Here is a 13,584-nt window from a genome sequence, read left to right as displayed (position 1 = left end):
AACACCCACCGTATTCACCAGATTTAGCCCCCAGTGACTTTTTCTTATTTCCAAACTTGAAAAAATGGCTCGGTGAACAGAGATTTTCAGACAACGAAGACGCCATTGCCTCTGTAAGTGCTTATTTTGAGGAACTTCCGAAAACGCACTTTTCTGAATGATTAAAAGAACTTGAAAAGCGATTGACCAAGTGTATAGAGCTCCAAGGAGATTATGTTGAAAAATAAAAAAAAATTTACCCAAAAAAAATTGTTTTTATACTTCATTCTAAGGACTTATTGAACTACCCTCGTAATATGTAACATTAATGTAATCTTTGATCAATTTAAATTCCTTTGAATATAATACGTTTGATAATTCTTCGTTCCTAAATTTGCTTTGAGAACAACCAATTTTTTTACATTTTGGATTATTTTTGTATTTTTATATTTTATGTATTTCCAAAGAAAACCCCAACGTAGGAAAAAATTAGTTATAGAAAATAAATTTGTGATCAAAGAAAAATATTAATTTATTGCTTATTATTAATTAATTAAAATTTTATTTTTATTATTTATAAAAGTAATATATGAAACGAAAATAAAATTTATTTTTCAGGCGATTGAAGGTGGATTAGTGAAACGAGATGGAATTTGGAACCTCGTCTTTACTGATTTCAAGCACAAAAATTTTCGGTACAGTTCGGGAGAATACGGGGAAGGGTTAAATTCCTCTGTTACAGTTTTGAAAATGAATGATGAAGTATGTTGTCGATTAATCATAGATGTGCCTTGCGTTTGTCCTCTCGAAACTCAGGTGCCTAGCATTGCAAAAAATCACACAGCAGAATCAATATATTTTTTGAAAATAAAATTTCTTTTTAAAAATTTCAGATTTCCTACCTGTATTTTCGGCGCCTTATTGAGTTAGTAGTCAAAGTTATAAGTGATGTTAATAAACAAGGTCATTTGGAACCACCAAAAACTGGAAGTTGTGACAATAAAAGTGCAGCGCCATCCGAAATCAGTAATTCTAGCATCGTCACATTTGATAATAATCTCTTAACTGTAATAAGATTCAAAAATTTCATACCAGAAATATAAAAAAATTATATATATTTTCTTATCATATAAAAATAGAAGATTATAAATAAATTATTTGTTTTCAGACTTTGGCAGCAAACAATACATTTGAATACTTATCGGAGAAATCGCTGATCATTTACCGAGCAGAAATTGAAATACAAATTATGAATAAAGGAGGTTTGAAAAAAATTGCTGATTGGAACAAGCAGGATAAGATTCGTGTCGTCCCTGGTGAAACAATCGTCGCTGCAAAACGATATTTTCGCGTTGGAACCGCTATGGTAAACACAAATGCTTTTCATAATGATTGAAACAAAAGCAAAACATGCAAATTTAAATTTCCCTTGAAACTCAACACTAAATCGTACATTCACTATTACATTACCATTATGTAAGATATCCTCTAAAACAGTACGAAGTTCGAGAACAGAACCGGCGTAGATCTACAGGATGGCAGAACCAGCAACCGCCCTCCGGAATTGTTAAATTTCTTTCACTTTTTTTATTTTACACTGCCGAAAATAGAGAAACATTATGAAAAATATTAATATTTGAATGACTGCAAAATATTATTTCTAATAATCTTCAAATTCATTCATTCACACTTTCCAACTCTCAATTTGGCAGTTTATGATAACATAACAACTTTTGAAATCATTTGCGACTTTTCTTAACTACGGTTAACTTCAATTGAATTTGACCCAAAGAGCCTATCTCTCTGGATTTTTTTATACATTTCGTTGCTAGTACTTACAACGACTACTATAAGAGCAGCAAAAAAATTAATTGCCAGAACCATTTTTTCGAAGAATCGATTTTAATTGTTCTATGCACAGAAAAACGCTGAGCTTATTTTGAGACAGATATCCACCCAAAATTATGACGTAGCATTTGGTGGCAAATAAGACTTAAAGTGAGTTTTTAACAAAAGGTAATTACATGAAGTTGCCTCGGAAGCGTTTGCATTGTGACCTATAAAACGTAAGACGTAGCAAAAATTATTAAATAAGTCCAGCTTTATTCTGCGTACCACGTTTTTAAAAATAATTGACAATGTCTATAAATATGCTTTTATGTCATGAAGTCATGTCGAAAGAATTATCAGGTACACATCACGAAAATCGTTCAAAAATTGGTTTACTTTGTTTTCGAAAAACAAAATAAAAATGGAAATGTGATTGAAGGGGGTATAGTGCGTGCTTTGACTTAAGTGCCCTATAACCATCATATAACAGTCGTTTCTTTAAACAATATGAACCTGTTATAATAAATATTATATAATATAATAATTCTGAAAATTTAATGAAACGGATAAACATTACTCCAGACATTTTCAACACTACACTGGCACTCTGATTTACTGAGGGTTTCGGGGGTATCTTCAATGGCCTTCACGGTGGGCCTAGTTACACGGCGAACCTACAGTAAGCCTACCTAGAATAAGCTAGCTTATTTGATATTCATATCTCTTAGTAAAATGATTCTTGCACCAGGATCGCAAATACTCATTGTATTATTTAAACTTTTAAAGTGTCCCAGAAGGTGTCTTCTGCTTCTCTCGAATCACTATCAGGCGGTGGTCACTCAATGCTTTAGATGTATTGCAACAAAGTCGACGCTGAAGCCATCTAGCGTATACTCATATCCCTAAGATAAGATAATAGATCATCACCGTTCAGATAATCGCGATAATGCCCAGATACTTTTCAGTTAATGGAGTTAAAAATTAAATAAACTGCAAAAAACAATATAAAAACAAGTTGAAATACATCAATAATTATCAGAATAATTATTTATGCTTTTCTAGTTGTTTTTGTACTGTTTTTCATATGAAAATGTGTTTTGATGAAGAAAAAAGATTCTGAAATTATTTTTGAAGTATGTTGCCAATGAAAACAACAACGACCAGTTACCGTGGTTACTGTTAGCCATTTTAGAAATTTTGAACTTAGACTAGCGGAGGGAGGTGCGGCAAGCGCAATCGCTGGGCTATCTGGTGTATACTCCTAACGGGATCAAAGTATGTTCAGACACTCTCGCCATTGTGAGTGACTACTGCCTGATCACTATCAACTGCAGCATATGCAGGGTTGGCCGTGACATGTGATTTTATTATTTTCTACGTATAATACGTTTTTGACGTAATATACGTCAAAAATAGTATAAAAACGTAGAAAACTCCTGTAAGATACGTTTTCAAGATGGCCGAATGTATACTAAGTGTGATAAATGTTGACAAGTACATAGCCCCACTTTTAAAATATAATAATGATCAGTAATTCTGTTGAATGCGTTATAGTAATTGGAAATAATAATTATGATTGGGCTGGGAAGAAATACTCAACATAATAATATAATCCCACGGAAGGATTTGTTTTTTGAGGGTAAAAATGAACATAGTAATTTCGCAAAATGTCTTTTCTGCGTAAAGATGTCAAAAAATACTAGCTTAAAGCGACTAGATCCACAAGTTCATATATAAATAATTTGTTGATTCTTTCGATAATAGTAATTGTACATCATACTAAAGAATATTATATGTGTAATTATGCAGGGTCTCCCTAATTATAACCTCAAACTTCTTACACATTTATTCAAATTTAAGGAATTTTTAAATATTGACATTTGAGACGAGATTTATGAGACAAATACATGAAATAGTATAAGATAAATCGATAAACATAAAATTCTCAGAATCTATCTTGAATTCTAGACTATGCAGTATTGTAAACACGGCAACAATGACCCACGTTAAGAAAAATAGATTATTTGAGGTATTTTTATATTGACGCCTCCACGCTGAAAGTTTCCATTCGAACGTCATATACGTCAAATCGCGAAGAAAACTATACTCGTGGAGTATTATGAGTTACCAACCCTAGGCGTTGCACGCTATGCTAAATAATCTTCTGACTCTTAATTTCATTCTAATCCACAGCAACCTTGGACATACAAAATAATGATCTCTGAGATGCTGCTTCACCCTTTCATTCTCATAATCAAACCTCCTCCTGGTCTACCATGTGATTCACTATCTACTCCTGACCATATTTCAAATGCCCCTTTCAACACGCCATTTTGTATTTTTTTACTTTTGCATCACTTTTTCTTTGTTTCAGCTACACATAAAATATCTGGTTTCCTTACGTTTATGGTTTCTTGTAATTCTCTTACCTTAAGATCATTCAACCCCCTAACATTCCGAACATCCAGTCTCCATTTATCGCCTGAAACTTAACCTTTACATTTACCGTATGGATGCTTTTTGTCAACTAAAGCTTCCGTCAATTTTAAGAAAAATCATGTCCCACACTGAGAAAACTATATCGCACCAATTACAATATATATCGTAATTCCTGCGCTATATGTCGTAATTATCGCATTATAATAGCGCAAAACCGTGATATCGTACATTGCAAGTTTTTGCATTATATACCGCATAATTGTGAATTCTATAACGTAAAAATGGCGATTCCCATCCGTCAGTTACATTTTGCGCTTTGGCTAAATTGTATTAAGTAAGTTCTAATTCGTCTACAATAATGTGATTTATTTCGTAGGAAATATATCAGAAAGTACATATTTTTTTGTGTTTTCTATCGTAGATTCTACATGCTTTACTGAAATTAGCTCACTTCAGCGCGAAGCATTCGATGAGTTCAGAATTGTTTTCCTAACCTCAGTGAAACTTTCGCCGAAATAGGTTTAATCATTAAGAGTTGCAGGTGTTACCTACAGCAAATTTTTTATTTTCTCTGTGATTGTTTTAAATCTAGAGTCCCGATTTATAGCTGGAACTGACTCATACTCTGCCTTTTTTCCATTGCTGCTAAGGACGCCATAGCAGATGACAGCAACAAAATTTAACTTCATTTTTGTCTGTCATATTGGTGCATTATAATATCGTACAAAGCTCCGGGACCTGATTCTACGTTATCATGTTGCGCTTTCTTGCAATATAGAGGTTTTGCGATATCATTGTGCGATATCTTTTTCTTCGTGCAAATTAAGTAGTGATTCGTTATAGAGCGGAGAGTCTTGTTATAACGTTAGTCCCACCCAACATCGGTTAATAAGGGGTGGGGGTGGATATAAATAGAACCAAAAGAGTCATAGTTGGTTTAAAAGCGTTGCATGAGATGTGTGTTCATATGGTCTTATATGGTGTCACAAATTCCTTTGAAGTTTAGAATTGACGAAGGAGGGGAATTTTCAAAGATATGCATTTCTATTCAATCAACTTAAAAAGACTCAAGAACGGGCAGAAATTTTTAAACATGCGATAAAGGAGTTTGTGCCAAGAGGTTTAAAGAATCTAACATCAAACTACTAATCGTACTTGTACTAGCCCAGTGTTCACAAAAAATACCCTATGTTTCACTTTTATGGTAAGACTTATTACCACGTTTAAATTTACCATTAAAACTAATTATAAAACGACATGGATTTTCGCTAAGCAGAGGTGGTAAGAAAATGAGAATTTGTGGAATGCTTCCTTCAATTTTGAGCACCTAAATGAATAAGATATTTTTACACATGATTTCTTTAACCGAATTACATCTGCTGTTAGGCACAGTAAACACTTTTTTCTCACATACTTGGGTATAATTTAAAAAAAAAGAGAGGGTTTGACATCGGCAAAATCTTATAATGTGCAACGAAAGATAATTAATGCAGTCTCGCTATCAAAGGAAACTCGTGTAAAATCCTTCTGAGCAAAGTTGTAAAATTACGTGCTCTGTTTATTTTAAGTTATTTAGAGTATGTTGAGGCGTTCAAAGACTTTACAGCAGTTGTTATCGCATGCTTTGTTCAAATTCTACACTAACAATATAAAGTGAAAATCCCTGATCCCAAAAAGAGATTTAGAGCTGCTTGAATTCTCTCTATGCAAGACTTTCCAGTATGATAAACCTACGGTCGTAATTCAGGTAGGCGTGTACGAATCCGGTTGCAGTGCTTGGTGCCGTGTTTTAAGCAAATTGTAGCTCTGGTAGGTAGAGATCCAAAGTTTTTGCGACTTCTTGATGTTCCTGACTACCATCGTTTTGACGACTCTATTTGCGCGTTCCACGAGATTTGTTTGTTGTGCATGCCTCTGCGTAGATTGGTGACTTTCTTCCCTATGAATTGTCGACCGTTGTCCGATACGATGGTGACGGGGCAGCCGTGTCGAAGGACGATTTGATCCTTGATTGTAGTTGCTACTGCGTGGCTAGTCGCCTCTTTCATCGGTTTGACTTTCCCACATTTTGTGAAACTGCCATGCATCACAAGTAGACAAGTGTTCCCTACCATGAAGCGCGGCAAGGGTCTGATCAAATCAACGAATACCATTTGTCAGCCATTTTCGACGTTAGTCGCATGCATAGTACCTCCTCGGGCTTCTTGTTCGGCCTTTGATTTCTGTCAGTTTGGGCAGTTCCGTACATGTTGTGTTCCCATCCTAAGCATTCCCGACCAGTAGCAGTAGCAGTAACAGTAGCAGTAGCAGTAGCAGTAGCAGTAGCAGTAGCAGTAGCAGTAGCAGACTCCGAGGTGCCCGGCCTTTGGATCAGTGTGAACTTCCCTTAAGACTCTTTTTTGTTCTTGTTTCGGTATGCAGTTCTTCCATTGTTCGTTTTGAGCGTAGTCGTCAAAATCACGCGTTTGTAGAATATGAAGGTAAAGCCGTTCGTCACGTTAGCAATATTCTGTATTGTCCCTGAGGTTTTCTTTAACGGCTTGGGGCTAGTTTTGATACCAGTCAGGGTCTTTTTTTTGTCGCGCAGATTTCAAGAGTTTGTCTGGAGAGGGTGTCCGCTATTAGGTATTTGGCTCCGCGCCCGTATTTCATCTTATAATCGCATTGGCTTAGTTCCATGACCCAGCAGGCTAAACGGCCTGCAGGCTTATCGATCTTATCAAGCCATTTCAAAGATAGGTGGTCGATCAGGACTTTGAAATGGTAACACTGCAGGTAGTGCCGCATCTTCCATATTCCTCATTTCACAGGAAGCCATTTGCGTTAGTTAGCGGAGTAGTTGCCTTCGGCCTTATGAAAGGTGCGAGAATAGGTGCAAACATGAGTCTGTTTTTAAGTTCGTCGAAGGCTTTCTGATGGTCTCCTGCCCACTGCCATTTGACCCTTTTCTTGAGTAGCTGACATAGAGGCGCTGCCACACGAGCTACATCCTTAATGAATCTTTGGTACCACGATATGAGTCGTAGAAATCGGTGGGCTTCTTTTAGGTTTCTTGGAGGCGTTAGGTTCTTGATGGCGGCTACTTTTTCTGGATTCGTGTGGAGGCCCTCTTTGTCACACAGGTGTCCGAGGTGTTTCAACTTGAAGTAGAAGAAATTACATTTTTCTAGGTTCGGTCTGAGTTTTTCTTCATAAAATCTGTTGAAGCCTTTGCGCAGAATTTAGATATGCTTGATGAAAGTGTTGGTGCAGGCTATAATATCGCCTAAGTAGGCGAAAGCATTCGGAGTCAAGTCTGGCGTGATGAATTTGTTGAGGAGACTTTGGAAGGCGGATGGAGTGGCGTGTAGCCCAAAAGGCATCACGGTAAATTCAAAGAGTCCTTTTATGAGTATCGTACTGGCAGTGAGGGGTTTGCTTTCCTAGATGAGCGGTTCGTGCCAATAACCGATCTGCAGATTGTTAGAGGACAGGTATTTCGCTCCTAGCAACATGGCCATGATAGGGGTAATCTGCGGAATTATGTACACGTCTTTCTTTGATACCTAGTTAATTCTTCTGAACTCAACGCAGAACCGAGGCTTTCCGTCTTATCAACGAGAGATAAGAACCGGAGAACACCATGGGCTGCTGGATGGATAGCGACTTCGTCGTTCAACTTGTCCGAAAGATTTTTATCGATGATCTCCTGGAAAGCTGATTTTCTCGGTCGATGTCGTTGTTTGAGTGGTTGACAAATGCTAGACGTGTCTTCTGCTTGTTGATGAATTCTTCCGCGAGTTTTTTTTCCCCGTGTTTTAAGTCGATCATTGTTCTTGGTCTCTCAGTAGAGTAGACTTCCCTTTTTTTGTTTCTGCTCGGTGGGAAGGTTTTACTCCGACGATGCTGACGACTAGGCCCAATTGTGATAGAAGGTCGATTGACAGGAGGACGCGGTGGCTGAGACTGTGCAATATGGAAACTTCGGCTTGAATTTGCTTTCCCATAACTTGCAGGTGTCGGGAAAGAACTTCGCCAAGGTGCTTGTCGGTACCATCGGCCATAAAAGCTACGATGTTGTTTTCTTTCTATATCCAACCCTGATTTACAAAACGCTGTGCTGTGTTGGCGTTGACGTACAGCAGAATGATCCCGGATCTTGGCTTTTCGGTTGAAGTGCTTTTTCAGACCGGGCTTGATCCTAGTTGGGCTCGGCTTGTTCCTCGGTTCCCTGTTAATGCCATGGGCATCTATGGATAGAACTCCGTCTGTTCCGCACCAGAATCATAATTTTTTGGGTATGTTTCGGCAGTCATGGCGGGCATGGCCTCGTTGCTTACAGTGTCAGTAGACCTCGCTGTGGTTGTAAGTCGGTTCAAAGATAGCGGTGGGTTGTCTTAATAATTTGAATGCTGTGTCTCTCGTTTAGTGTCCGCGAGCTTCCTATACTTCTTCGACTCTTTGGATGAAGGCGCCGGGAGTGATTACTTCTGAGAGCCGTATGTATAGCCGTAGTCCTGGTTTCATGTTGTAATACAGCGTTTCCATTGTCTTTCCAGAGGTTAACCTTTCTCGTCGTCTGATTAGTGTTAACAGGGCTGTTACGTAGTTCCCTTTATGTAGGTTGTAAATCTGTTGACCTAGTATTATGAGTTCATGTGGGCACAGGTAAAATATTTTCAGGCTCTGCTTTAAGTTGTTCAAAGAGGTTGCATTGGCTGCACGGTTGCGGTACCAGACTTGTGCGTCCCATTTGAGAGGCTCCGGGAAACCTTTCAGGAATTGGCCGTCGGAAAAACTGTAGGCACTTTGGAGATCCTTCAGTCTTTCGAGAAACCCATTTACGCTATTGCTATCAAAGTAGCACTTCCATTTCTGTATCTGGTCTAGGATTTTAATCGGTGTTGGAGCGTTATCTAGGTCTTCTTCCCTTTTGTGCGTGTCCTTGTGACTGATTTGTCGTGGCGAAGTTGTCTGGTCTGAATGTCTGGTTGTGGTCTTGCTTGATGGGTCCCGATGTAAGAAAGTTGTCAGGTTTTGAAGTTTATCCAGCTCGACCTACGTGACTTCCGGGTTCTGGGAATGGACGATGTCTTCTTTACATTCTGGGGTGTCTCCTGATTTGTCTTCGAAGAGTGCTGGGTTGGCTGTAATAAAAGTGATCAGCCTTTGTGAAATGACTGTTAGGGATCCCACAGCGTCGATCTCTTGTCTCTGGAGCTCTTCTAGGAGCTGTTCTTTTTGAAGGCGGTACACCCACGATAAAGCCATAGGGTCTGGTGAGGTGGTGAAGGGATTCTGAATATCGCAGTATGATACGGTACGGTGTATGTTTGGAACGGTCTGGTAAATGATTAGCGGTCTCTAAGATGATGCTTGCTCTTTTGATGAGCTTGCTCAACTGTCCTCAGCTTGAAAGCATTTCTCCTAGATATTGTTTCGCCGGACGCATCAGCCTAGCCAGGGTTTCGGAGTTGGGACAGGGTTTACGAGTAAAAGAAACGGGTGGTTGAGTTTAAATAAAAGTTAGCTGTGTATTTCTCCTATTTGGCATATTTCTATTGTGTATCATGGAAGTGTGTGATTGATGTATGTGTGGTGTATTTTATATATTTGTATGCACCATGTTGAGTGTGCTTGTTTTATGGTTACGTGGCTAACAGAAAGTGAGGTATTGGTCGCCACTGAAGGATTCGGTCACGGGAGCATAAAGGGGGGAGGGTAGGTGCGTTGCTACGGGTTGGCCGGCCAGCGAATCCTGACGCCCGCGTCCCCTGTGCTCAAAGGGCGGCTAAAGGTGTCCCTGTCGACCATCAATCCACTCCTTCAAAATATTCCGAAATTACAGAAAATTCTTTGAAACCAGCTACAATTTTTGTTTAAATCCTTGAAATCATTTGAGTATTTGGAAATTCCTTCAAATATTTTAAATCTCTTTAAAATTCTTTGGAATCCTTGGAAATATCCCAAAATATTTTACATGTTTTGAAATCTTTAAAATACTCTCTAATTAAATATGATAAAATCCGTTAAAATCCTGTAAAATTAGATTAAATCTGAGCCTTAGGAAATTAAGGATATTCTTTGCAATTCTATACATTATTATTATTATTATTATTATTTCTGAAAAGCCCTTAAAATCTGTGGAATAATATTGATTCTCTTAATTAACATTTGTGCAATCCCTCAGATTCCTGTTAAATTATTAAACTCTTTAAAATCCTCCTAAAATCAGTTGAAACCCTGTTGAATCCGTGGAAATCTTTCAAATATTTTGAATTTTTCAAACAAATAGGGTAGAACGTCTTTTAGGGCCGCTTTAACATGTCTATTTTTGAATCTAAAGATATTCATAGGAAATGAACTAGGCTTTTTCAGACAAAAAAACATAATTTTAATAAAAGTGTGTTAAAATTGTTTAAAGAATTGATGAAATAAAACTCGTTTAATTTTAATTTACAATATTTTAGATTTAGATGCTTTCAAATATTTGATTTTCTATTTCAGTATTCAATATTTCAATTGAACATTGTTTCAGGTATGAAAGTTTTAATTTTCATGTAAAAATGTTTAGCAACCGCGATGTGACCAGAAACTTGTTTTTGTTTTTAGAGGCCACCGTGCTTAGTACAGAATTTAAAAAAAATCCGAATACTATTCTTTTGCGAAAAGTGCCTAAAGGAAGAAATTTTTCAATAGAAAAGAGGCTCGAATCCAGAAAAGTGACCTGGAGAGGGGGGCGCTGGAACATTTTACAGGCATAGAGAGCTATGATTACAGTGAAACCCTTCAATAGGCCTCCCTTTTATAGCCTTTCCGAGAATTGACGCCGTGCCACAGGTAGGTGTAACAGGAGCTGCGCGGGATGCGCGGGGTTTGCGTTTGTCACTCAGGCGAGCACTCAAGCGTGTATCAACAAAAGCGGAGCGGGCTCTAATGAGTTATTTCCCACTCACCGTCAGCCCCAAAATCGGCACTATAGAATAGTTTCACTGTAATTAAATTGGCCAATTGCTGTATATAGTATTATACATATTTAACATTATTTTGAAGTAGCAATCTAAATAGTCTAAATAGTCAATCTTCAAATCTTCAAATCTTTAGTTTGAGTTGTGTGAGTTTGCTTGGTCAAACTTTAGTTTAAGTTGTGTTTTTGTTATTGGTAAGTAATATAAATTGAAAGCTCATAAGCATTTCGTAAGACCGAATGTCAACGGTAGCGTCCCAATTTTATCTTTCCGTATCAGTCGCATTCAAATTATTTAAAACACAAGATGTCACGCAGAAATCAACTTAACTTTGATGCGGGTGTCCCAGAGTACGAAACGCAGCCGTCCCAGAAAAATGTTACGCTCTGATTATCCCTCATTTTAATAAAGTTACAAAATAGTGTGAATGTATGGACGTGTGGTCTTCCGAACCGCACCGTGCTTATAATATGTGGGTCTCTCCATCCACTAGTGTACAATTTAATTATTAGTGAAGGTTAATAATATTTTCTTATTTTTTACTTATTCCAATCTCCTTTTATATATTTGTACCATTCACATTACAAAATCTTTTTACTCATTTAATTCGATAAAAATATATATAGCGGTCTATAAGGCAACATGTCCATGTTAGCGCACAGAGCATAATCTAACGTGCAGCTCTGCACAAGTGTGCAGTTCTGAATGGAAAGTGTGCAGCTCCGAATTTGTGTTGGGGAGGTACTTTTGAAATTATTTTCAATTAATCAAGTTCGAATGCAGTTCTGAAATTTGCTTAGATTATGCTCTGTTAGCGCAAAAATAAAATTACGTCCAGACTTAACAGCTAAGCATTCAAATTCTCAGTATGAATGTTTCAGGGTGGAAAATTTCTTGCATAATTTCTCGATTACTAAAACCGTCTCCACGTAATAAAAATTGAAAAATTATAAGTTTTATACCTGAAGAAATTTAAATTGCAATATTAGTTACCTAACTAGACGTGTCCATAGGTGTGATTTACCGCGATTCCGCTGGGATCTGGTGGCATTTTTAGATCACGGTTGCTCCTAGTAAGACCATGTGGATATTGTTTAACGCTGCTAAAGCTCGTCACCTTCTCAGAATAAAAGCACCAACCAACAACGTCTCTCTCAGTTCCAGTTCTGCCCCCCGCCCCAATTAACCGCATTTTGTTTATCTTACGTTATAACTAGATTCTCCATCATATGACGAATCACTACTTAACCTGACGAAAGGCGTGCACACTGTAAAAGTAAAGGTCAAGTGTCAGGTGATGAATGGAAACTGGGTATTTCGAATTCGAGAGGGGTGAATGATGTTGAGGTTACGAAATTGCAAGAAACTATGCACGTAAGGAAACTAAATATTATATGTATACCTTAAACAAAGAAAAAGGGATGTGAAAGTAGAAAGAAATGGGGTGTTAAAAGGAGCATTTGAAATGTTGTCAGGGCTAGACATTAAATCACATGGTAGACAAATGGTAGGTTTGTTCGTGAAGGAAAGAGCAAGACAGCATCTCAGAGATAATGATTTTGTGACTTCCAGATTGCTTTGGTCTAGAATGAAAGATAGGATTTAGGTGACTATTTATCATAGCGCGCTACTGTAAATGATACAATACGTATTTGCGATAATGGTGCAAGAATAATTCTTCTAGGACATACGAATGGATGGATGGGCACCCAAAATCAGGATACAGAAAGGGTACTAGCTAATTTCGAAGATCCAAGAAGAAAATTATAACGGAGACAGATTGGACTGGACTGGAGGGCGCCCCAGTGACATGTCACAGAAATGATGTTGTTTAAACCCCTTTCAAACGTAACGTAAGGGCGGGAAGGAACCCCTGTGACTGGTTACGTATCTAACGTTGGTCAAACCCCACTCTTTCCAACGTCTCGTGGAGGGTGGGAAGGCTCCCCAGTAACATGTTACAAAAATAATATGGCTCAAACCCCTACCCCTTGTCATCGTCTCGTGGGGGGGAGGGGGAAGGCACCCCTGTGACTGATCGCAGATAGAATGCTGGTCAAAGACTTGCCTTTACACTCGATCTTTTGATTTTGCATCGTTATTCGTTGTTTTTTCATGCAATTCGATGTATCATTAACTTGCTTGAAAAATATCACTAGCAGAAAAAAATATTTGAAAAAAATGTATACCTCAATTGAAGCTATAGCTTCTGCTTATAAAATTGTGCGAAATTTTGCATAGTGGCTTAGATAAACGCAAAAAACCATGGTTGTTATAAGATTTGTCATAGCTTCACCATGAAAATCGCTTTGTCGTAAATGTTCACTATCATACGCGTAATCAGTGCGTTAAAATACATGAGTATACGGAGATTGAAGATAATCGAAGA

General features: G+C 37.7%; 1 protein-coding gene across 2 annotated transcripts in view; it reads left to right on the top strand.

Annotated features, from left to right (window-relative positions):
- LOC117173222 (ionotropic receptor 25a) overlaps positions 1–13,584 on the top strand; it is a 35,263-nt gene that overhangs the window by 16,600 nt on the left and 5,079 nt on the right. The window contains exons 4-6 of one of the 2 annotated variants that reach the window (XM_033361678.1): positions 598–795; positions 873–1,046; positions 1,148–1,345. In XM_033361678.1, coding sequence (XP_033217569.1) covers positions 598–795; positions 873–1,046; positions 1,148–1,345 — 570 coding nt within the window. The remainder of the gene's footprint in view (positions 1–597; positions 796–872; positions 1,047–1,147; positions 1,346–13,584) is intronic. The other variant, XM_033361679.1, reaches the window with a different exon arrangement.

The sequence above is a fragment of the Belonocnema kinseyi genome, chromosome 5, assembly GCF_010883055.1.
Source record: "Belonocnema kinseyi isolate 2016_QV_RU_SX_M_011 chromosome 5, B_treatae_v1, whole genome shotgun sequence".
Lineage (NCBI taxonomy): Eukaryota > Metazoa > Arthropoda > Insecta > Hymenoptera > Cynipidae > Belonocnema > Belonocnema kinseyi.
The sequence above is the reverse complement of the archived record's forward strand: the minus strand, read 5'-3'. Positions and strand labels throughout refer to the sequence as shown.